Source organism: Cetorhinus maximus, chromosome 6 (genome assembly GCF_964194155.1).
Source record: "Cetorhinus maximus chromosome 6, sCetMax3.hap1.1, whole genome shotgun sequence".
NCBI lineage: Eukaryota > Metazoa > Chordata > Chondrichthyes > Lamniformes > Cetorhinidae > Cetorhinus > Cetorhinus maximus.
The window spans coordinates 82,172,913-82,198,596 of record NC_135884.1 but is presented as its reverse complement, the minus strand read 5'-3'; the positions used below and the strand labels follow the sequence as shown (position 1 = coordinate 82,198,596).

Genomic DNA, 25,684 nt, shown 5'->3' with positions numbered 1-25,684 from the left:
ATCGAGGTGTACAAGATTATGAGGGGCATGGACAGGGTGGATAGGGAGCAACTGTTTCCCTTAGTTGAAGAGTCAGTCACAAGGGGGCATAAGTTCAAGGTGAGGGGCAGGAGGTTTAGGGGGATGTGAGGAAAAACTGTTTTACTCAGAGGGTGGTGACGGTATGGAATGCACTGCCTGGGAGGGTGGTGGAGGCGGGTTGCCTCACATCCTTTAAAAAGTACCTGGATGAGCACTTGGCACGTCATAACATTCAAGGCAATGGGCCAAGTGCTGGTAAATAGGATTAGGTAGGTAGGTCAGGAATTTCTCACATGTCGGTGCAGACTGGATGGGCCGAAGGGCCTCTTCTGCACTGTGATTCTGTGTGATTCTGAGAATTTGTTCCACTACTGGTGGCTACACTTGCCATCATTCATTGTAGCATATCTTCTTTCTCATTTTGAGTCGGTTATATGACATTTACATGCCCTGGGTTAGAAAATTGTATACTTGATTTGGCCTGGTTAACTTTATCAAGAACAATGTTGCTGATTTCTGATAATCCCTCAGGCTTTCTGGCAGGTGTGAATCATAGACTGAGAAGAAATTCTCTGTCATAATGCTTATTTCTTTCTAGATTCAATAACTCTTTTGTTCTTCTTTAAAACCAGACACTACACTGTCATTAGGGTGTTAACTTCTTAAAATAGTCTTTGAACCACTCTGTTCAGGTTTTAACTCCTGATTTCCATTTTCATTCATAGCTGCAGCTCTTTTAATGTCCAAGTTTGCAAAGAAGGTCTCAACCAGCCATACAGCTGAATTATCCTCCCCCTGTTTAAATGCAGGATTACTTATATCTTTTAGTTCTGGGTTCCCATTATTTAAACTTCAGGACTCTTCTCCAGGAGATGCAGGTTTAACACTGCTTTAAGAACCTTGTTAAGGTTATGTCAATGATCAGATAAAAATATATTGATAATCCTTTTCAGTCAGTTCACGAGTTCTTATAAATTCTTTTTGTTTTTCATTTTCCCACTCATCAGGAACATTTTTTTCTGTAAAGTGATTGCTTTGTCATTTTGAAGTTTTAATTTACATTCAAGAACATGAATCCTTTCTCGTAATTCCATGATATCAGTATTAGTTACAGTGGAGTCATTCAGTTTTAAAACACTTTGTTCCATCATCAGCTTTGAGTGCTGCTGTTATCTGTTTTGACACCTCTTGCTTAGGGTCTGCCTGCTGGTTTAATTCAGACAACCTGAATTTGTTTCCAGCTGCTTTAACTCTTTGTTGTCAGTCTGATGTTAACTTCAGCAGTCTGAGCTTTTGATCTTTGGACCCATCTTTAGTTGTAACAGGAATTTCAACAGCAGGATTACAGTTAGTCATGGATTTCTGTACATCATTTTATTTCTCTTGTACAATTTCACTTTCAACAGTTTCATTGGACTTGTCTGACATCACAGGGAACACAGTACTTTATATCCAGCGAGGACATTTTCTAGTATAAAGTCGATACCATTAATAAGTGACTTTGATACAATTCCCACCACTACACTGATCAGAATTAAACCACCTTTTGAATTAATTTTATGCAATGGAGTGATTAAACAGCCCCCATTAATACCCTTATGTGGAAGAGCAGAGGGATTTGGGAGTTCAGGGTCATAAGAGGATAAGGGAATTTTAAAAAGAACTAATGAAATACTGGGTTTTATGGAAAGAATGAAAGGGAAAAATGTAATGCTGGGTCCCTATAAAATCACAGTAATATCACAGTTGGAGTACTATGTGCAATTTTGGACTCCATGCTATCGGCAATATGTTAAGGTGATAGTAAATCTGCCCCTGCAGATTCAGTAATAGGCTATTTGCTATTAGGAAACACAATTGCAAAGAAAGACTTGAAAAAACTGGGGCTATTTTTGTTAGCAAGAAAGGTATCAAGGGGTAATTTGAAAGATGTGTTTAATATTATGGGAGAATGGGACAGCATAGCTAGAAACTGCCCCCAATCCACGCCGCCCAGCTTTTATCCATAAAGTTATTAAGCTTTTTTGCCAAAATGTACCACCTCTCACAATTACATTGAATTTCATCTGCCACATTTTTGCCCATTTCACTATGTTCATCTAGAGAAAATTGTGGCTAATTTAAAGTTTGGATGCTAGACAGGCAGACTGACAACATATAGGCATTGAAAGGGGTCAAGAGAGGTGATAAAAAGTTAAAGCTGAGTGCCACCAGTGTTGATTTGGAGCAATCCAAATGAAAGAGGCAGTTTCCACAGCGCATTGATATAAGGGAATATGGGAACAGGATAGATACATGGGATCAACATTATTGCTTGTGTGAAGGATAAACACCCCTTGATTAGGCTAAATGACCTATTGTAATTTCTATTTAATTGTGTAGCACTACCTCAGCCTCACCAATGCCTTTGGGAGGTGTCAGCTGTGGCTCAGTTCAAAGCACCCTCGCCTTTGAATCAGAGGGTTGTGGGTTCATGTCCCACTCCTGGAAACTAAGAACTGTGATTGTACTCGAAAAGAGTTGCAATCTGTGACTGTTGATAACTCGAAAGAGTATCAATGCCTTTGTCATCTCTGAACTTGATCACTCCAATGATCCCCCGTGAGCCTCCCATCCTCAGCTTATTAAAAATTCTGCTGCTTTATATCCTATCCCTCATCAAAGTCTGCCTCAACCTCCACCTGGTCCTTACTGATCCATGTTGACTTCTGAGGCTGGCACGGTTCTAAAATTTAAAATTCTCATCTTTGTGTTTAAACTACTCCACAGTCTTGTTACTCCATCTGCTCCATCCAGCCCTACAACCAAGTCTTCCAAACTCTTCAGTCTTGTTTTCCTCATCCTCCCCAAAATCTTCATTCAGTAGCAGCCATGCCTTCGATCACCTTGGACTCTTTCCCTAAAATCTTCTCTTCAAGTTCTTTAAACTCTCAGTAATCTCCTTTAAGACCCTTTTTGAACCCTTTTTTGACCATCATTGCCTTGTTGATGTAAATATGTTTATAGTTTTGTAACAGAATTTTGAGAATATTTTTAATTTTTTACTTGTTTCTTACCTGTTTCCACTTAGTTGACCAGGAAGCTTTTTGCCAAACTCTCTGGCACTGCATATGATAGAAAAGCTTGGAATAGGTGGGTGATTATTGAAGTGCATTGGCAACTGGATGCATCAAAGGACATGGAGAGTTGTTTTTTGGAGCAGCGTTAGAATGGTAGGTAGTGACTAATGGCATGCACCAAGGAGTAGAGATTGAATCTTTGCTAGTCATGTATCAGTGATTTATGAGCAGACATAGTGACAAATTGCCAAACTCCACCAATGACATTAAGGTGGGAAGTGCAACAAATGGAGCCGGCAGATCAGGTAGGTTTCCAGGCAGATTGAGTTGTTGAGCTGAGAAATAGCAAATTAAATCCAGTGTTAATAAGTGCAAAGTAGAAAAACTAAGGAAAATGAAAAAAAAACTGGAACTACAAGTTATGTACTTATCACCCCTTTTAATCTTCAGATAGTTGACATGCAATTTCCCATCCCCTTATGGCAAGCACCCAACACTGATCTATTCCCATTATTTTCTCATTGGAACCAGCTGAGGCTCCTGAGCTGTCAGCTTGGAGCCTGATTCACTTTATCTTGTTTGGTGTTCAGATAGAACATTGAAAGTATTTGCTGGTTTTGCCTAAATTCGTGTAGCAGCAATGAGCTATACGAACATTACGAGTGGAATAATAAATCAACACATTAATTCAAGTGTACGACCTTGTGGTTTGAAGGACATAGCGTTACACAAAACCAGCAAATATTCTCAATGTTCTGTCAAAGCATTCAGAATGTTTACTACCTTTCCTAAAATTGTATGAATTGATTTAATCTGGAGCAACATTCGTCTACCACAATATGATTTTGGCACTGACGGAAGTATTTACCACTTCATTGAAATCCACATTCTGTGTGGATAAGATAAGGCACATTTGCTGATCAATGCAATCTTTTCGTTTCTAGCAAAATAACATTTTTGATAAAAACCATCTTAAACAGAAAGCATTGAACTTAAAGTAAGATCTATTTAACTATTCCCCATGTTATTTCCTCTATGTTGGCATTTACTTTGTGGCGAGTAACTCACTTCCTGACTGCCCAAAGCCTGTCCATCATCAAGGCGCAAGTTAGGAGTGTGATGGAGTACTCTCCACTTGCCTGGATGAGTGCAACTGCAACAACACTCAAGAAGCTCAACACCATGCAGGGACAAAGCAGCCCACTTGATTGGTACCCCAGCCACCACTTTAAACATTCACTCCCTCCACCACCGAAGCACAGTGGCAGCAGTGTGTACCATCTACAAGATACACTGCAACAGCTCACCAAGGCTCCTTCGACAGCACTTTCCAAACCTGTGACCTCTGCCACCTAGAAGGCCAAGGGCAGTAGATGCATGGGAACACCACCACCTGCAATTTCCCCTCTAAGCCACACACTATTCCAATTTGGAATTATATTGCTGTTCCTTCACTGTTGCTGGGTCAAAATCCTGGAACTCCCTTCCTAACAGCAGTACCTACACAACAGGGTTTGCACTGGTTCCAGAAGGCACCACCATCATCTCAAGGGCAATTAGGGGTGGGCAATAAATGCTGGCCTAGCCAGCAATGCCACATCTTGTGAAAGAATTAAAAAAAATATGAAAATTGAGCTGCACTCAGAGAATGAGCAGAACCTAGCTGCAGTACAATAATGAAAAAGTCCCTCTAATTTCTTTCAACGTTTCTTTCAAACTATAAAACAATATATTTGCATGAGCCTGTGCTAATGCATTATTCCAACCAAAGTGCTCATATACCGCATTGCTGCTCCACTTAAGGACTATTAACCATATTGGAGGTGGAGAACACAGGTATTTAGCCATGGATGTTTAATAGTGAAAGTGAGCACTGGCTGATGAATAATGTATTTTATCTTTTTTAATGAATAAAGCATTTTAATGTACATCATTCAGCACCATAAGGCAACTAACTTATTTTGAATGGGCAGCATATGCATTGAACTAATGGAAGGTTGTGTAGTACATTGAATGCCACTTTGTGTTAATTTTTGTTCTCACCAAGGTGATGGATGTTAGTTTTAGGAAATAGTACACTTTCCATTTTATGCAGCTCGTGTTAGAATCAAGCACTCCCAGTGTAAGCATATTTTAAGCTCTAAGTGTGAAGCCCCCTTTCAAATGCCTGAACCATGGTCCAGTTGCAGAACATGCTGTGCTCGCTGCACACGGGTGGTATTTTAACAATTTCCACACTAGCTGGTCAATATTACCCATGCAGCCCACATTTTATGATCAAGCGTGAGTCCTGGAATAGGTGGAGCATCATCTGCACTAACCGGACGGATGTCGTGAATGCTAACCCTACTGGAAATTCTGGGACCAGCCCTCATTATAATATTCCAGGCGCAGAATTTTACATTCCACAGGCGGGTGCGCTCCCGACCTGAACGGGGGTAAAATTGCACAAGATGACATCAGGCAAGCATCCCGATGTCATCACACACTCAAGTGATATTTCGCTCAGGCGCAGCTACCGATAATTATGAGGCTATTAAGCCCATTAAAGATGTAATTGTCAGCGACTTTTCGTAGCCCGTCCAACCTTACGGTTGGCGGATGGGCCAATCGACCAGGCGGCCTTTACGTTTTTGAAGAAACCTCATCCAAGGGTGGGATGAAATCTCCATTAGGAAATAAAATAAAAAGAAATATATGGGGACAGCATTTTTATGAGGTATACTTTCAGGTGCTTGATTGTGCAGCATTGACATTTTCTGCAGCTTTTTTGGGCTTTATTTTATTATTTGGAGGTCTGCAGCTCCCTGAGGCAGCTGTCTGCCTTCAGGAAACTCTGTGGAAGCCCTCACCCGTGCCTGTGGTGACATCGTCGTCAGCCCTCCTCCCGCCCCCGCCCTGGCAACGCTGAGTTTTTCAGTGCGTGTTTCACGTTGGCTGGCCATTAATTGGTGGTCGGGAGCCCGTTTCCCAACTGCTCCCGGGCCCGCTGATCACGCTTGAAGAGGCAGCACCTTCTGATGTCGGGTCACCATCCTCGTGTTAGCACCTCATCCAGCATCGACACATGCAGCTGAGGGTTCATCATCGCTCAAAGGATCAGGACAATGTGAGCCTGATGTGTAACTATTCACTTTCATATTGAAGTGCATGGGTGAAATGAGAGGAATATCAATGATGGTGCTCATGCTGGCCCATGATGGAGGTCACTTGTCCAAGAGGGTACTCACTACAACTCATCATTTTCCTGGTAGAATATGGTGGCTAACAGGGCCTCATGCGCACACCTGCCTCATCTAGCCCATGCTATGGCCTCTTCCCCTGGAGCCTCAGCTTCCTCGAACTCATCACCCTCATCTGCTTTGAGGTCTTCCTCATCGGACAAGACTTGCAGCTCCTTGGTCTCATCATCTGACAAGTGCCCCTCCCCCCCCCAGTTTTGCAGTGCCAGGTTGTGCAGTGCGCAGCAAGCAGCAATGATATATGAGATCCTCTGGAGACTGTACTGGTGTGCTCCGCCAGGTCTGTCCAGGCATTGGAATCACATCTTATGGTTTGCTCCACCAATGCTCAGCTAGCAGTATGAGCCTTGTTGTAGCTTCTTTCTGCAGGAGTCTGAGGCTACCACATGGGTGTCATCAGCCACTTCCTTTGCGGGTACCTTTTGTCACTGAGGAGCCAGCCCTGGATCTTTTGTGGTCCCTCGAGGATATCCAGGATCTGCGATCTACTCAAGATATATGAATCGTGGATGCTTCCTGGGTATCTGGCGCAAACCTGCATGATCAGTGTCTTATGGTCACAGACCAGCTGAACACTGAGCAAGTGGTGGCCTTTCCTGTTTATGTATTGGTGTGCCTGTTGCCAGGTAGCTTTTATAGCCACATGAGTGCAGTGGATGGCACCCTGCACTCATGTGAATCTGGAAACCTCAGCAAAGCCTAGTGCTCTGGTTTCCTGGCATGCTTGATCGCTTGGGCCTTGGCAAAAAGGGCATCTGTAACCTCATGAATGCATTTTTATATGCATGCTTGCCGCATGGTCCCCAGTGGAGCCCTGGAAGGAGCCACTGATGTAGAAGTTCAGAGCGGCTGTTACTTTCACCACCAACAGCAATGGATGCCCTCCCGGTACCTGTGGCACCAATTCCTGGAGAATGTGGCAAATGTGAGTCACCAAATCCCTGGACGTGTAGAGCCATCGGCGAGACTGGTTCTCGCTCGTCTGTAGATAAAACATGAATTCTGTATATCCTGGCCACACACGCACAACATCTCTGTGAGTCTCATCCTATGCGTCCGGAGGGGGGCCTGCTGGCCCATAGTCTTGAGGGTATTGCTCCTCCCTTTGGTGACCCAGGTGCCTCCATCGCAATCTTCTCCTTCTTCCCTCCTGCCTGTAAGCGATAATGCAGGCAGCAATAAATCCAATCTGCATCTTCCTTATGGCCTCCTTTATGCAGTATTAATGAGAAGCATACAAGTGCCAGCATTAGTCTCCAAAGGTCCTCTTTCTCTCAATGACTTGTCAATGAATGTGGATTCAAGGGCTTTGTTCCCGTGTGGGAGAGCACTTGGCCCTGAAATGATGGTCAGTGCAGAGCGTGTATCAAGGCCCACCACCCCCCAACCCTCCCACTCCAACATGACTGATTGCTATGAGATTGCTTTGGCCTGGCGCTTGGATGTGCTGTTTTCAGCCCTGGTGCTGGGAGCTTCATTCACTGCACTCTAATACTGCACTCTTGGGCATAAACATGAGGGTAAATGTTTATTCCCGAAATGAGATTATTTGAGGGGGGGCCTGAGGCTTCTTTTCAGTGAACCATCCAGCACCAACTTTCTCACAGGTTTCTGGATCTTGTCCATTCTCTCAATTGCTCTAGAGCTCGTTACGACTCTGGGGAATTTCCACACTGCAAACATGGGGTTAAAACAAGGAGATCGATTAATGCAACTCTGGGATTAGTCTCATGTGAATGGACATCATTGCTTCACTTTCCTGATTCCCTGCACTGTGATTGAAAGGTTTCTAACATGTCTCAGCTGTGCCTCTCTTCTCATTTAGGAGTGCACAGTTCGTTTGGGTGCCAGTTTAATCAGCAGCCCCCCCACTCCCCTCTGCATGCAGCTGCCCCCCAATCTGCCCACAGAGCCCTCACCAGCAGAGCTTCTCTTCATTTTAAATTTGTACTGTGCCATCGCTGCAGGTCGGAAGATGGTGGTGCAGAACTCTCACTGCCATACCAGCTTGGACCCTCCCTGTGAGAGTATGGAAACCCCTCCAATTGTTCAGGAGGAGCTTCATGTTCAGGTTTCCCTCCCTTACAGACCTCCTCATTCTAGTATTCCTTGATCCCGTCATGCTTCTATGGCCCGTGTGGACCTCACCCATCTCCATCTTGAGGCCACTTATACCGTCACCCTGGCACCCTCCCCTTGCAGTCATGTGTCTGAATGCAACCCTCCCCATCCCCAGTGCAGCCTCTGCCCTGCAGCCCCTTCCCCTGCCTTAGGCCACTTGCCCCCTTCCAGTACAGGCCTAGCCTGGCAGCTCATAAAAAACCACACCCACTTTACCGCTGGTCTGGTAGGTAGATACTTCCTGTGACAACCCCCTGATAGTGATGTGGTGCTGCCTGCGAAGCCTGGTGCTGATTCCTGTGAGCTCTGCACGATGCAAGGTAAGTGAACAAACCTCTGATTGGGGAGCGAAGTGCAGATCGCCAGGTACACGTCGCTTATATACCGTTGTGAAACACATCGTTTTAATTGCACGCTGACGTGCCTGGATGATCCAGTGTTGGGGATAATTCTGGCAAAGATTATAATGAGATGCAAAAATATTGAAGTGATGTTCCTGATGCCCACCACGAACGGAAGCAGAAAATCCCGGCCCTAGTCTCAGTGTCTTCTTCACAACCAGGCTTGGGAATTCCATTGACAACCAGGGCATCCAATCCTTGCCATGTATAAACCAGTTTGCCAAGGTGTGCATGTTGGTAGGTGGCAGGAGGAAAGAGATATTTTGGCCAAGAGGGAGAAATAGTTGTGAAGGTGGTGATTGATTTTTGACCAGGAGTGACAGGAAGTACGGTGAAATATGTCACGTTGGTTTATAGACACACTGTGCTGCCTCTTACCAAGCCCATTCTTTAACTTGCCTTGCAACATGCCAACAGTCTGACAGGAAGTGAACATCTGACCTCTCACAAACCTAGTCAAACGGCATTTCCACACCTGAATCAGGAAATTTTGGGTCCCTGCTGGAATTCTTCTTATCCCTAGATATCTTCCCGCAGCTTGAAAATGTTGCCCCTGTTTGGGCTAAGGAAGAATACACTTTCCCTTTAAAATGCTACAGGCACTTAAGAAACCAACAGCTGGACCTGATTTCCCAGTCCATAATCTGGCAAGCTACCTTAAATTAGTGCTGGCAGCTCGTCTGACTCGTGCAAATGAGGAGTATTTCTCTCCCAACTTCCCACCACCATCCTTCAATTTTACTGGGATTTGTTAATATAAATCCACTCACATTCTACCTATTCTATACCAGAAGACCAAAATTCTGCTGAATTCTGCCCTGACTGCTCATGGATTTTTTTTTGTCACTAAGGTTGAGATAATCCGATGAGCTGCTTCTGCCATGTACATCCCTTCCGCTAGCCCAACTGGCCAAACTTCCTTTAATGCTCCTCCTTGCCCCAGCCCTGAATTCTCATCTTTCTCTAGTTTCTTTCCTATCTCCCCTCTTGCCCTCTCTGAACTCGTCTTGTCCTTGAGACTCACCTCCTGTTCCTCAATTCTACTCCCACTAAGCTTATCATCTCATACTCCCTCCTGGCCCCCATGTTAACCAATATTGTAAATGGTTCCCTCTCTCCAGATGTTGTCACTCTCTCCCTTAAATCTGCTGTAATCATCCCTATCCTCAAAAAAAAACTTTGACCACTCAGTTTTTGCAAACTACTGTCTCATTTCAAACCTCCCTTTCCTCTCCAAAGTCCTTGCACACTTTGTCACCTCTCAAATCCATTCCCATCTTTCTTGGAACTCAATGCTTGAATCCCTCCAATTAGGTTACCACCCTGCCAAAGTACTGCAAAGGCTCTTGTCAAAGTTACAAGTGACATCCTATGTTACTGTGACAAAGGTAAACTTTCCCTCCTTGTCCTTCTCAAATGTCTGCAGCCTTTGAGACAGTGACCACACCATTCTTCTCCAAAGTCTCTCCACTGTCGTCCAGCTGGGTGGGACTACTCTCACATGGTTTCATTCTTGTCTATCAAATCGTAGCTGGAGAATGACTTGCAATGGCTTCTCTTACTGCTCCCGCTCTGTTACCCCTGGTGCCCCCCACAAATCTATCCTTGGCCCCCACCTAGTTCTCATCTATATGCTGCCCCTTGGCAACAGCATTAGTTTTCACATGTATCCTGACAACACCCTGCTCTATCTCACCACCACTTCTCTCAACTCCTCCACCATTGGTAAATGATCAGACTGCTTATCCGACATCTAGTACTGGATGAGGAGAAATTTCCTCCAATTGGATATTGGGAAGACTTGAAGCTATTGTTTTTGGTCCCTGCTCCAAACTCCATTCCCAAGCTACCAACTCCATCCTTCTCTCTGGCACCAGCCTGAGATTAAGCCAGTCTGTTTGCAACCTTGGTGTCACATTTGATCCTGAGATGAGCTTTTGACCTCATATTTGTACCATCACTAAGACTGTCTATTTTTACCTCCATAACATTGCTCAATTTCGTGTCTGTTTCAATTCATCTGCTCGGAACCCCTCATTCATGCCTTCATTACCTTAACTTGACTACTTCAATACACTCCTGGATGGTCTTGCACATTATACCCACCATAAACTTGAGGTTATCCAAAACTCTCCTGCCCATACGTTAACTTGCACCAAGTCCCATTTCCCTATCACCTCTGTGCTCACTGACCTGCATTGGTTCCTGGTTGAATGTCATGATTTTAAAATTTTCAACTTTGTTCTCAAATCCCTTTATGGCCTTCCCTTTGCTTCCCTATCTTGTTAATCTCCTCCAACCCCACAACCTTCCAATGTATCAGTGCATCTCTAATTTTGGACTCTTGTGCATTCCCAATTATAATTGCTCCACCATTGGTGGCTGTGCCTTCAGTTGACTAATACCCAAGCTTTGGAGTTCCCTCTCTACACCTCTTCACCTCTCTACCTCGCTTACCTCCTTTATGGCACTTCTTAAAACCCAAACTTTTGGTCATCTGACCTAATATCTCCTTATTTGGCTCAGTGTCATAGTTTGTTTTATAATGCTCCTGTGAAGCGCCTTAAGGACGTTTCATTACATCAAAGGTGCTACATAAATAGAAGGTGTTGTTGTTGAACAAGTTGTGTCTCCTCTTGAATTCTCTAATTGCATCAAATTATCTATTTCAATTTTGTATCTTTGTTGACTTGCCACATTGTATTTATAAATTTTAATCCTGTCAAGTTGGCCTGATGAGCCAGTTTCTAAGGACTGAACAATTTAAAAGAAAAAAACAATTAATCTCTAAATTCTAATATGGAGCCAGATGTCTGGCTGGTGTGATACATGTCATGTTTCATCTCAAGTGAACGTGAAGGAGGATGAGAGGCAAAATTTACCTATCCACAGACTGTTTCCAAAGGACTTTCTCAGGATTTCAGGAGAGGTCATTGAAAAGTATAATTACGCCTTAAGGACATTGATTGCTTGGCAATATGCACAGAGCTGTAGCTTTCTCTTTGGATAGAAACAAATGTTTTGCCAAACCTCGATAAATTCTTTATTTCATAAGGGAACTTAACTTTAGATAAACCCATCTGTTCTAATTTGGACTCTTTCCTAAATCTTAAGCAAAATCAGCAGTTTTTGTAAACTGACCCAAATCTCCTCTAACAAATTTAAAGCTTTATGCATGACTAGAATAGGATGATATCTCACATAGCCAATTGTCCTTTACCATGGCTTTTTCCCAGGATACTACATTCTGTTGTCTACTTCAAAACGGAGTAAATAGCACACTATCTTTTAGGCTAAAACTAGTAGAGAAATTTAGTTCAAAATTAAGTAGTACAACTATTGACTTATGAACTGCTTAAAACTTTTCCAACGCAATAACGTAGTTCTTTTATGCGAGCCTCTTAACATCTGAATCCTTTAACTTTGTGATCCTAAAGGAATCTCTTTGGTCACCTCAGCTGGAAATGGTCAGCGGGAAGAAGGAAACTAATCTCCTGAAGAAAAATCCCAATTCGTATCCAGTCTTCTGTTATTCCAAAGACAGGTTTCAGCATTCTAGATCAAATACACTGTACAAAGTTTTTCTAGGACATACTAATGAATAATCTGACAGACAGCGTTAGCATCTCACATTTGCCAAGACCAAAATCTATAAAATATAATTTCCTTAATGGTTGAGCAATTGGAAATAATAGTGTAAATTTTGTGAAGCTCTGTGCCATTGTTGGATCCTTGAATGCAACTACTGCATATCCAGCAAGTGTTGGTCCATTGCCCTACTGCATTTCTATCCATTGATTTCTGTTGAGTGAAAATCATACAATATGTACTGGCTGATGTGAGACCTTACTGGCGATTTAGGGCCTTGTAAAATTTATTGAGCTTCATCTCCTCTCTGCATATTAGCATACTTTAACATTTCAAGAAGACAAGGCATTTCCTAATGTTATTTCACAAGTTAATTGCAACAGTGTTAATGAAGGGAATTGATTTGGGTCCTATACCCCACTAGGAATGTGACTATCTCTAAACAGGTTCATATATTAACACCATTGACTCCATTAACACCAAGAATGAAGAATTCCATTGTTTTATTTGGTGATGCCCTGAATAAATTCAAAGATTGGCAGTGTGGACAGTAGTATTGGGTATGAGATCAGCGTGTCTGGTCTGTTGCATGCCAGCAACATTTTATGGTGAGGACGTTTTTAAGCTTTTTGGATGCTATGCAGCTGATCATTATAAGCCTTAATTTGCCAATAAGTGAAACTTAATTCCCTGCTGGAATCAAAATGTTTTGTGAAATTTCTCCTGCCATAGTATAGCTCACCCATGTAAGTATTTGGCTGGCCTGACCTTTAGGAGTAAAATTAAGGAAATCTTGTGGTTTTCATTATTAGTTGGCAAGTTTGGTTATTCTTGGCTTATTATGTTAGGATAAATTTATTGGTCTTGTCCTCCTGGCTCAGAGGACAGCAGATCTGAGGTAGCACCTTCATGTCAGCTCTTTGACCTTTGTCTCCTTTGAGTGTAACTCTGTTGGAAATGTGGGATTGGTGAATTTATTAAATATTTTCAACTGCATTTTCCTTGGTGCATTAGTTACTGTTTATGATGTACTTGGTTTATTTGCATTCCAACTGTTTATCATTCCGTTACCTAATATGTTCTTTTGCTGCTATTTTCCTGCTAGCAATAAAGTGATCAGTTATTGTGATGGGAATTCTTTTAGAGGTTACAGTAGTTTTGAGGAAAGAATTCTCTTTTTGAGGGAATGAGAATGGCAGGTATGTACCAATCCTTAACTCAAGTCCCACACTTCCAGATGGTCCTTCATGAACACATCACAGCCAGGCTTGTCTTTAGTGCCTCCATTTCACAAAATAGGTTATAACATAGCTGTGCTGTTTACTGGAGGTGAACTGCAGACAACGTCTATCACCTTGGCTGCTCATTCTATGGGTGAATGTTAACACTTCATTTTAAACTTTTGTGCTTTCCAAGATATTGTCAATATATTCCAAGTCAGTCAGCTATCCAGTTACATTTAACAAGTGACTGAGGCCTTTTTGTAGGGGCAATGCATTTGTCACTTTCTCTGTAGACAGGAGCTCAACAGGGCATTGAGCTTTTCTTGGATGGCACGGCCTCAAGAATGCAAATCCATTTTTCCTTCTCCTACACCACTGTTCCCCCTCACTCTGTTTCAATTGATGCTACCTCTTCAAGCTCACTGAGATGTGTTTGACTGCATCAGAAGGCAAAGAATTTGCATATGTGTAGTGTTTTACCACACCCTGAGAGCATCTAGGGTTAGGGTCAGGCCGGGAGGTGGGGGAAGAGGTATGAAATAGGCTGGGATGGAGTGGGAAGGGGAGGTTCCAGTGCCCATCATCTTCCCGCCTTTGCTGGCATTTTATCAGCGGCAGGGTAGGTGGCCTGCCTGCCCTGAGGCCATTGAGACCCTTAAATGTCCTTTAATGGCCACTTAAGGGTCTCTTCCTGCCACCGGTAGTATTATTTCAGCAACAGATGGGAATCTCACCACCTGGGGAGACTGCCCAGTAAAACCTGTCATCCTCCCTATAGGCTCAGAGTTGGGGGCACTCTGTGGCCCACAGAGGGCCCCCCTCCCCCACAGCAGTAAATGCTCCCTCCATTGGAAGACCCACCCTCCTGACCTCATGATCGATCCTTCTTTTCCCTTGCTGAGGCCTGCCTGATTGGCTCAGCGATCCCCAACTCCATTTACCTGCTCTTTGGGCCTACTTGATGGTTGCTGCCCTGGGACCTTCTGCAGTCCTAGCAGTGGCCACCGCTTCTGCTGACACTGCTGAGACTGGAGAGTTGTTGGCCCTTTGACTGGCTGGCAGCTCTTGGGGCGGGACATCTTCTCCTGGTGAGGTGGAAACCATAACTGCTGGCAATTAACTGAGGATTGTGCAGTATGGTCATGGGTTCCAATGCCAGCAGATGTGGGGCTGTCCACAATTTTCCAGTTGGTGAGCAGGACCAATCCTGCCTGGTAAAATCTTGGCCCTAGTCATTACTAGTTATGAAAATATTACAGCCAAATCACACAAACATCAAATGAAATGAATGACCAATTATAAGAACAGAAAATGCTGGAAACACCCAGCAGGTCTGGCAGCATCAGTGGAGAGGGTTAATGTTTCTATGCGGCTGGAAAGCTGGTATAGGAGGGAGGGCATCAGATTTCTGGGACCGGTTTCGGGGAAGGTGGGACCTGTACAAGTCAGACGATCTACACCTGAACAGGACTTGGATGAATATCCTTGCAGGGAGATTTGCTAGTGCTGTTGGGCAGGGTATTTAAACTAGATTGGCAGGATGGATGGGAACCTGAGGGCAAATTTACAGATGCACACAGATTCACAGAATCACAGTGCAGAAGAGGCCCTTTGGCCAATCGAGTCTGCACTGACATGTGAGAAACACCTGACCTACCTACCTAATCCATTTATCAGCACTTGGCCCATAGCCTTGAATGTTATGACGTGCCAAGTGCTCATCCAGTCACTTTTTAAAGGATGTGAGGCAACCCACCTCCACCACCCTCCCAGGCAGTGCATTCCAGACCGCCATCACTCTGGGTAAACAAGTTTTTCCTCACATCCCCCCTAAACCTCCTGCCCCTAACCTTGAACTTATGCCCCTTGTGACTGACCCTTCAACTAAGGGGAACAGCTGCTCCCTATCCACTCTGTCCATGCCCCTCATAATCTTGTACACCTCGATCAGGTCGCCCCTCAGTCTTCTTTGCTCTAACGAAAACAACCCAAGTCTATCCAACCTCTCTTCATAACTGAAATGTTTCATTCCAGGCAACATCCTGGTGAATCTCCTCTGCACCCTCTCCAGTGCAATCACACCCTTCCTATAATGTGGCGACCAGAACTGCACACGGTACTCCAGCTGTGGCCTCACTGAGGTTCTATACAACTCCAACATGACCTCTCTACTTTTGTAATCTATGCCTTGATTGATAAAGGCAAGTGTCTCATATGCCTTTTCCACCATCCGAATAATGTGCCCCTCTGTCTTCAGAGATCTATGGACACACACGCCAAGGTCCCTTTGTTCCTCAGAACTTCCTAGTGTCATGCCGTTCATTGAATACTTCCTTGTCAAATTACTCCTTCCAAAGTGTATCACCTCACATGTTTCAGGGTTGAATTCCATCTGCCACTTATCTGCCCATTTGACCATCCCGCCTATATCTTCCTGTAGCTCAAGACACTCAACCTCACTGTTAACCACCCGGCCAATCTTTGTGTCATCCGCAAACTTACTAATCCTACCCCCCACATAGTCATCTATGTCGTTTATATAAAAATTCAGAGCAGGGAACGGGAGATGGAGAATTAGTGAGTGACTTTGAAAGACAGAAGCAGCACAGGTTAAAAAGTGTACAGCACAGGAATTTGGCAGTATTAAAAGGCATATATGTAAATGCAAGGAGTGTAGTAAACAAAGCCAATGAGCTGAGGGGTCAATTACCAAGAGGCATAGATTTAAGGTGATTGGTAGAAGGATTAGAGGGGACATGAGGAAGAACTTTTTCACACAGAGGCTGGTGGGCGTCTGGAATTCACTGCCTAAGTTGGTGATTGAGGCTGAAACACTCAACTCATTTAAAAGGTACCTGGATTTGCATCTGAAGTGCTGTAACCTGCAAGGCTATGGACCAGGTACTGGAAAGTGGGATTAAAATGAGCGGCTATTTTCTTTGTTCTCTTTTTTGGCCAGTGCAGACACAATGGGCTGAATGGCCTCTTTCTGCGCCCTAACCTTTCTATAGTTCTATGACCTTTTATCAGAACTGAAAGGTCACTGACCTGAAATGTTAACTCTGTTTCTCCCTCCACAGATGCTGAGTATTTTCAGCATTTCCTGCTTTTATTTCAGATTTCCAGCAACCACTGTATGCTTTTATATGAATGACTAATTAACCTGTTTGTGATGACTATAGCCTGGACTCTGGAAAAACATCTTGTTTTTGTTGGAGTAGTATCATGGGATATCCTGTCCATTAATCTTAATGGATGAAAATGTGGCCAGAGAACAAGCAATTTCCCGATGCACAGTCACAGCAGACAAGTCTGTGTGCTGAGAGCACACATTCATGGCATTTATTCTGTAGACTTGAGGCACAAGTTGAAAAAGCACAGGCACAGTTGGAAACAAGCGCTGAATTTTCACAACAGCCTGTGTGCTGGTAAATCTCTATTGATCATGTCGATGTTTTATATTGCAATGGTTTGATCTGTGAAGCCCTTGAAGATGTAAGTCTAACAAGGCAATCAGTTGTATACTGTGTATATCGTTTCCTGATGAAGCATAAGATTGAAAGAACTATAAGGTTTTATATGGGCTTGCCACGGGCGAACAGTAAAAGTGGAGGCAATCTTGAGCCTTTAACCTAAAAAATGGTACACTTTATTCCTTCAGAGATTACATCTTTTCCACTTCTTATCCCACATGCTTAGGTATTATGCAAGCCATTGTTACCTCTTGACAGACATGAACTGCTGCCCTCTGCGTTCCTGCACCAGATATTCTCTTGGCTTTGTGGTTTTTTTTGTTAACAGGTAGCGTAATAGGGCACAAGATGCCACATGAATTCTCTTATTTTTGAGGGTGGCTGACTGAATAAGCACTCTCTTTTGAGACAAGGAACAGATCTTAGATGAACAGAATTGTAGAATGGTACAGTGTATTAGCTCATCAAGCCTACACCAACTCTTTCAAACACCAATCCAGTTAGTCCTACTCCCCCATTCCATTCCATAGCCCTGCAATCTTTTTACCTTCAATTATTTATCCAAGTTTCTTTCTGAAAGCCACTACTGAATCTGTTTCCACTATCCTATCAGGCAGTGCATTCCAAATCCTAACCACTCATTGCGTAAAAAATTTTTCATCACATTCTTTTGCCAATCACCTTAAATCTGTGTCCACTGGTTATCAACCCATCGACAACTGGAAATGGCTTCTCTTTGTTTACTCTATCTAAACCTTTCATGTTAAAGATCTCCATCAAATCTCCTCAGCCTCCTCTGCTCCAAGGATAACAACCCCTGCCGTCTGTCCACATTGTTACGATCCTCAGCCAGACCTCGGGATGTGAGGGGAGGTCCGGTTATAGACCAGTAACGTTTTGTTTAAAGTAGTTAAAGGTTGAGATCAAAGGCACTTACCTTTGGAATAAAGCCACAAGATTTCACGGGTTTTGAATAAACAAAAAACAAAAATTACTATGCAAATTTAAAAACATTTTACAAGATATATCTTATACCCTAACCTTCAGAATCAACTTGAGGTTCATGTGAATTAACAGGCAAATTGTGGTGAAACACAGCACGCTGCACAATAAATGGCAGATGTGACAAATCCCACAGATTTCTCAGAAACCCACCCAGATGTCAGTATTAACTGAGTTACACAACCTCTTTAAAATTCCCTTTTGTGGTAAAGTGAGGTACCCTGAGAATGCAAGTGTACTGATCATGTAACAGCGCTGACGAATCACTGTACAGCGCAGGCAACTGGGAACTGTAAGTCTAGTTCTGGAAAGTCTCTGAGTGAGCACGTATGATCTGGTACTGTGCCCTATGTCTCAATAAACCATCACTGTTTATTCTTACATCAGTCTCTCCCCGTTATTGATTGCAAACAGCTATTGTGGGGAATATGGGAAGGTGTGCAGTTAGAATTTGGTTGGCCAACGAACTCATTTACCCAAGACATATAAGTGGCAATGAGGATAAAAACATTGCAAGACCCCTGAGCGTGAGTCCACAAGACAGGTGAGCAAAGTATTGGAAAGAGCATCAGTACTTCTTGTAAAATAGGCGACAGCTGGCAATTGGAGCAGAAAGCTGTAGTTTAAAATTTAAAAAAACCACTGCAGAATCGCAATCACAATGATTCCGCCAAATCTCATAGAGCGCGAAACCCTGTAGAGAAAAGCTGACAGCTGCAGGGACAGAGTTTTTAAAAAAAGGTGACTGCTCTTAAAGCGGCAATGCATTTAAATTGGTAAATACATGAGAAATGGCTATGGGCAGAAAATTATAACAGACCCCAGAGAGAGGGCAACTCTGTGAAAGGCAACAAGAGACCCCAGAGAGAGGGCAACTCCGCGGTAAGCCCAAACACCTAAATTCGTCATTCCTTGAAAGCCTATCGGAAGTGCAGTCCCCTTGCAGTCGTTCAGGATGCTGCAGTTCGGGCATGTCGATCCATTTGACCTCATTTCAGATGACTGGCTTCATTATGCCAAATGCCTAGCGCTCTTTTTTACTGCTAATGACATCACGGGAGAGGATAAGAAGAGGGAGATTCTTTATTCCTCATGCGGGAGCAAAACGTATGGGCTGATCCGCAGCCTTACGTTACCTAGCGCCTCAGACTCAAAGACTTGTGACGAGTTAATAAAAATTGTACAGAGCCACCTGAGATCAAAGCTCTCAGTTACTATGCAGCACTTCAAGTTCAATTCAAGGAACAGGCTTCCACAGGAGACAATAGCTGACTATGTGGCTATTTTAAAGGCATTAACTGAGCATAGCGAATTTGGGATGTCAATTAGTGATATGTTGAGAGACCGGCTGATATACAGGATTGGAGATGATACTATCCAAAGGTGTTTGCTCGCCGAACCTAGTCTAGACTTCAATAAGGCATTAGAATTAGCTATAGTGATGGAGAGTGCTGTTAGAAATTCTGAAGTTATAAAGGAGACATAAAATGGCGCCATCTGTCTGGTTGAGTGGGACTATCCAGTAACAAAAGGCGTGAAAACTTCAGATTCCGCGGAAAGACGGGAAACGCTCTCTAGCTCCAGACCATTGAAAAACAATGGTACTACAGTGAAAACCCGCAAAATGAATGAGAGAAATACATCCAGGCCTCCAGTGAGTGAACGGCAACTCAAACAATTCGAGTGCTTTTTCTGCCACCGCTATGGCCATATAAGGCTGCACTGCAGAGAGAGGCTGAAACAACTGTATAAAGGCAGAAGAAAAAATTATGAAATATGCCACATGGGAGAGCCAGAAGAAATAGAATCAGACATCCATTTGTTATATAACCTCAAAGTGGGTAGAACCAAGCCAATCCAAGTAGTCATTACAGTTAACAGACAACCCATTCAGATGGAAGTTGATATGGGAGTGTCGATGTCCATCATTGGAGAGCATACATTTAGTTATCTGAGTAAAGGCCCTTTGAAGTTAGAAGTTTCAGACACAAAGCTGAGGATATACATGGGCGAAGAAATAAGACTGAAAGGGTTATGTCAAGTCTCAGCGACATATGGAGATCAATCTGCAAGATTGCCCTTATTAATGGTAGCTGGAGAAGGCCCAGCTTAATAGGCCGCAACTGGCTCGAAAAGATTATATTGAAATGGGCCAAAATTTTTCAAATTACAATGAAAAGCCTGCAGGAATTGTTGCAAAAGTATGCCTCCATTTTCAACGATGAGTTAGAAAGGATTCGAGGGCTACAGGCCGGGATCCATATAGACCCAAATGCAGCTCCCAAGTTTATAAGAGCCAGACCAGACCATTATTCTCTATGGGACAAAGTTGAAACCGAATTGGACAGACTGGGAAAATTGGACATCCTACAACCAGTGCAATTTCCTGAGTGGGTGGCACCCATCGTACCTGTGCTGAAGCCGGACCAAAGCGTGTGTTTATGTGGTGATTATAAGCTAACTGTCAATAAGGTGGCCAAACTCGATAGACACCTGATACCCAAGATTGAGGAATTGTATTCGAAGTTGGCAGGGGGCACCACATATTCGAAATTAGACATGAGCCATGCCTACCAGCAGGTAGATTTGGAAGAAGACTCTAGGGAATTCGTCACCATTAATGGGCACCAAGGATTGTATCAATACAAACGTCTACCCTTTTGGGGTCTCCTCGGTGTGTGCTATTTTCCAAAGAACTATGAAAAACTTGCATCAAGGATTTAATACAAATCCTTGCTCCAAGGATTACGCCATGTTATCATTTACTTGGATGATGTATTGGTCACGGGATTGACCGACGATGAACACTTAACAAATCTAGAAGAGGTGCTCAAACGTTTCGCACAAACAGGGGTATGTTTAAAACGAGAGAAGTGTCTGTTCCAAGCTAAGGAGGTAGTTTACTTGGGCCATAAGGTTGATGCGCAGGGCCTGCATCCTGTGGAAGAAAAAGTCCAGGCCATTCGCGAGGCACCTGCCCCGAGAAATACCACAGAGCTTAAGGCCTTCTTAGGCATGGTAAACTACTAAGGCCGATTCCTCCCAAATCTCTTGACTGTGCTGGCCCTATTGTACAGCCTGCTTAAGAAGAACCAGAAATAGAGTTGGCAAGCCCCACACCAGGATTCCTTCCTGAAAGTGAAGCGATTATTAAGATCGTCAGCCTTTTTGGTCCACTTTGACCCCAAGAAGAAATTTTAACATGTGACATGTCCCCTTATGGAATAGGGGCTGTCCTTTCACATCGGATGGCAGGTGGCTCCGATTGGTTATACATCTCGCGCACTCAGTGTCGCAAAGAGACGATATTCCCAGGTTGAAAAGGAGGGCTTATCTATTGTGTTCGGCGTCCAGAGGTTTCATGAATATCTCCACGGTTGCCATTTCCATACTATAACCAACCACAAGCCTCTACTGGGATTATTTGCAGAAGATAAAGCGATACCAGTTATCACATTGGCTCGCATCCAGAGATGGACACTAATATTAGCTGCCTACGAATACACTTTTGTTCATTGTTCGGGAACTCAAATCGTACATGCCAACGCACTAAGCCACCTTCCCCTGCCAGCTAACAATGGGGAGGCCCCGATTCCCCAGGAACTGGCCTTAGTGCTAAATTTTCTGGATTTCTACCCTGTTCAGACCAGACAAATCCGTGAGTGGACAAGCTGGGACCCACTATTGTCTAATGTCCTTCAGCAAGTCTTGAATGGTTGGTCAGGTGGGTCTGAATCCAAGGAGATGAAGCCCTATTTTGATTGCAAATATGAACTCTCCTGCATGGACGGCGTATTACTCTGGGGAGCAAGGGTTGTCATGCGTCCGAGGGGGCGAAGGCGGTTATTAGCCGAGCTACATAGCGCTTGCACAGGCATTAGCAGGATGAAGATGCTTGCAAACAGCTATTTGTGGTGGCCATTGGATATAGAAACCCTGATCAAAAGCTGCCCTCAATGCCAGCAGGTGCAAAAGCTCCCCCACGATTGCACCCATGGGAATGGCCGGGGCGGCCATGGGTGCGTCTCCACGTTGATTACATGGGACCCTTCTTGGGCACGATGTCCCTTTTACTGATTGACTCCCATTCTAAATGGGTGGACGTCTCTGAAGTCCAGCTGCCCACGTCGGCTGCTACCATTGACTGTTTGTGGCAGAGTTTTGCAGTGGATGGGTTGCCGGAAGTCTCGTGCCCGACAATGGGATCGCTTTTACCAGCGGGGAGTTTCACAGGTTCATTACCCTTAACAGCATTACTCATATCAAAACCTCAACCTACCACCCAGCATCAAACGGCATTGGCTGAGCGGGCAGTCTAAACCTTTAAATCCGGGATGAAAAAGATGGAAGGGGATTCCATCAGCACAAGATTGTCCCGGTTCTTGTTCTCATATTGGACCACGCCACACACAACGACCGGCATTGCCCCTGCAGAACTACTAATGAAGGGACGTCTCCATACCCGTCTGACCCTTATCTGGCCTAATTTAGAGGGGAGGGTGGAAAAAAGCCAGGAGGTTTAGAAGACCAAGCATGATGGTCATGGTCGCGAAAGAACCTTCATGATGGGAGATGCGGTCCTCGCGAAGAACTTTGGAGATGGGCCCAATTGGCTGTTAGGTGAGGTGAGTGCAGTAACTGGACCCCTCTCCTATAAAGTATTGGTAAATGGCCGAATAATTAGACAACACATGGATCATCTCCACAAAAGGACACCAGTCCCACAAGAAGAAATGCATTCTTCATATACGCTTGAGTTTGTGCCGCATGTAGAGGGCAGGTCACATGATTGGGAAGCACCAGTGGGGCCTGTGGGACCCGAGGGGGTCGGGGACATAAACCTGCCAATTTCCGCTGAGGAACCTAGTGGACAACGGTCCCCTGAAAAAGAGGTCTTGGAAAAACCAGTCGAGATTGGTGAACTGAGACGCTCAACAGGTCCGAGAAAGCTTCCCGAGAGCCTTGACCTGTAAATAGTTATTGCGTAAATAGTTAAAGTGTTTTAAGCTTGTTAGCTGTACTTTTAAGTAAAGGGAGAGGGATGTGGTAAAGTGAGTACGGATGCTCTGGTGCTCTGCCCTATGTCTCAATAAACCATCACTGTTTGTTCTTACATCAGTCCCTGTTATTGATTGCAGGCAGTTATAAAGGGGAATATAGGAAGGCATGCAGTTAGAGTTCGGTTGGCCAGCAATCTCATTTACCCAAGACATAAAACCTTTTGAGGAATTTCCAGTCTTCACCTTCTAGAAGATCTAACCTCTGAATTCCCTCCAAAAAAATCGCTCCAATTCAGACTGTCTTAACGACTGCTCCCTTCCAGGGTTTGCTCTGTTCCTCAGGACTCCTCCCAAGCCTTACTGCCTGGAGACTGCTCACCACAACACCTCTGCTGCCTGGAGCCTCTTCTCCCTGCTTCTGTACACACCCAGTCATGTAGGATTTCTTGAGCCCCAACTCTTGGCTGCACTGAGATATCAATGGCTCCCTAGGCTCCTGAGTCCCAACTGCACAGTTACCAAATGGCTCCAAGGGCTTCAATGAGCCCCCAATCCAGCTCCTCAGAGCTAACAGCAGCACTTTTGTTGCATGGAGCTTCTTCCCTTGCTCCTGACTCTGACTAAAATTGACTGACCATTGAACTGCTCTTCACTGACCCTTGAACTGACCTGGGGAACCTATCAACACACACAGTGGGACCGACCCTTGTTACCAGACAGGAGCCACTGTTATAGCACTGAAACATCCTGTCCCTTAAAAATTACAATATCCAAAGACTTCAAACTTACTAGAACACACACACATAATGAATTGAATTCACAACAACATAAATATAATCCCTCATCCTTGGAATCATTACGGTAAATCTCTTTTGTACTCTTTCCAAACCTTTACTGTAGTGCTCAGAATTGGGCAAATAAAGCCCAGCTGGACCATTTTATATAAGTTTAGCATAACCTCTTGATTTTTGTACTCTATCCCTCTACTTATAAAGGATTTCAGATACTAAGTGCTTTGTTAACTTGATTTGTGAACAAACACTTCCAGGTCTCTCTCTTCTTGTATTCGCATTAAAATTGTACCATTTGGCTTGTATTGTTTCTTCTCTTTCTTCCTAACAAAATGTATAACCTCACATATCCTGATGTTCAATTTTATCAACCATGTGTCCATCTGTTTCACCCATGGCTGGTTTATTTATGCAAAATACCTGAATGGACAATTGTACGGTGAGAACAATCAATTTCCCTTTACCTGTTGGTTATGAAAAACAGTAAAGATGCAAATTACTTGCTCTGGAAAAAATGGCCTTGCCTTGTCTAACTTAACCCTTGAAGAAAAGAAGGAAAGACTTGGATTTGTTTAGAGCCTTTCCCATACTCAGGATGTACCCAAAGCACTTTACAGCTAACAAAGTACTTTTTTGAGCTATAGTCACTATTATAATATTGGAAATGCAGCATCTAGTTGGTGCACAACAAGGTTCAGCAAATTTCAAATCCTGCCTTGCCAAAGTTGCAAAAACTTAAGGGCTGAGAGGCAAATCGTCCCTTCAGTTTCTAGCCTCACAGGTGAAGGACGGCCACTTGGGCAAGTTACCAGATGGCTGCAGCGGATGGGGGTTGTTGAATTAGGAGGGAGTGCATGTCGAGAGGAGCTCAGCAACAAAATGAAATGAAAATGGGATTATGCCTTTAAAGCAAAATACATCAATTGCTAAAACATCTTTCCATTATGTTCCATTTTAGGTGAAGACATCTTTGTCAATTTGTATGGAGCTGCAACAGACGTAAATGTAAGACTGGACAAAAACTCTGTAATGATAGAGAAGACCTACATATCGTTGGCTAACCAGAGAGTAGTATCCATTTGCAACAGGAGTGATGTAATAGTGCACTTCCGGTGGAAGGCCTTTGCAACTCCAGAGGAAGAAGAGCAGCAGAAAATCAGGTAAGTCAAATAATATCTAAGACTGCTTAATTTATAGAATGTTCATGAACCAAGGTTGGTAAGGACATTTCTGTAGTGGAAAGTAGATCCATTTTCAGGAATCGAGGCTTCAATCACAATCTGGACTTCCAAATGATTCCCACATCTACCACTGTTGGCGATATATGACAAGTAGGCATAACTGGGCTGATCCCATTTTGGATCCCAATTGAAGGATGAGACATGATAACTTAGCCTTTTGGTGACCCATTAGGAATCAGCGGACCTTGCTCCCATAAGGCCCTCCAAGAGTTTTTATCTTGTGACTAGGACATTTTGGTAATGTATTTCAGAAGCCAAAGATGGAAGCTAATTTTTCAGAGCGATTCAATAAGTGTCCCCATACCAATTCCAATCTTCAGCCTGGTAGGTCTATGGCAGCCCACCTTCTCCCTATTGCTTTCACCCTGTTCACTGGCTCATGAACAAGGCAATCTGCAACCTCATTGTGGATGAGCAGGACCACATTCTGTCTTGACTAAAACCTGGCTCACAATTGGTTGGCTGGATTTTTGTGGAGGCCAGGAGACTCTGCGGACCTTATTCTGGGATCCCCAGGTTCAT

At 43.8% G+C, this 25,684-nt stretch overlaps 1 protein-coding gene across 1 annotated transcript in view; it reads left to right on the top strand.

Moving 5' to 3' along the window:
- Positions 1-25,684, top strand: part of LOC144682291 (hydrocephalus-inducing protein-like) — a 524,265-nt gene that overhangs the window by 224,074 nt on the left and 274,507 nt on the right. The window contains exon 9 of the mRNA XM_078544767.1: positions 24,880-25,081. Coding sequence (XP_078400893.1) covers positions 24,880-25,081 — 202 coding nt within the window. The remainder of the gene's footprint in view (positions 1-24,879; positions 25,082-25,684) is intronic.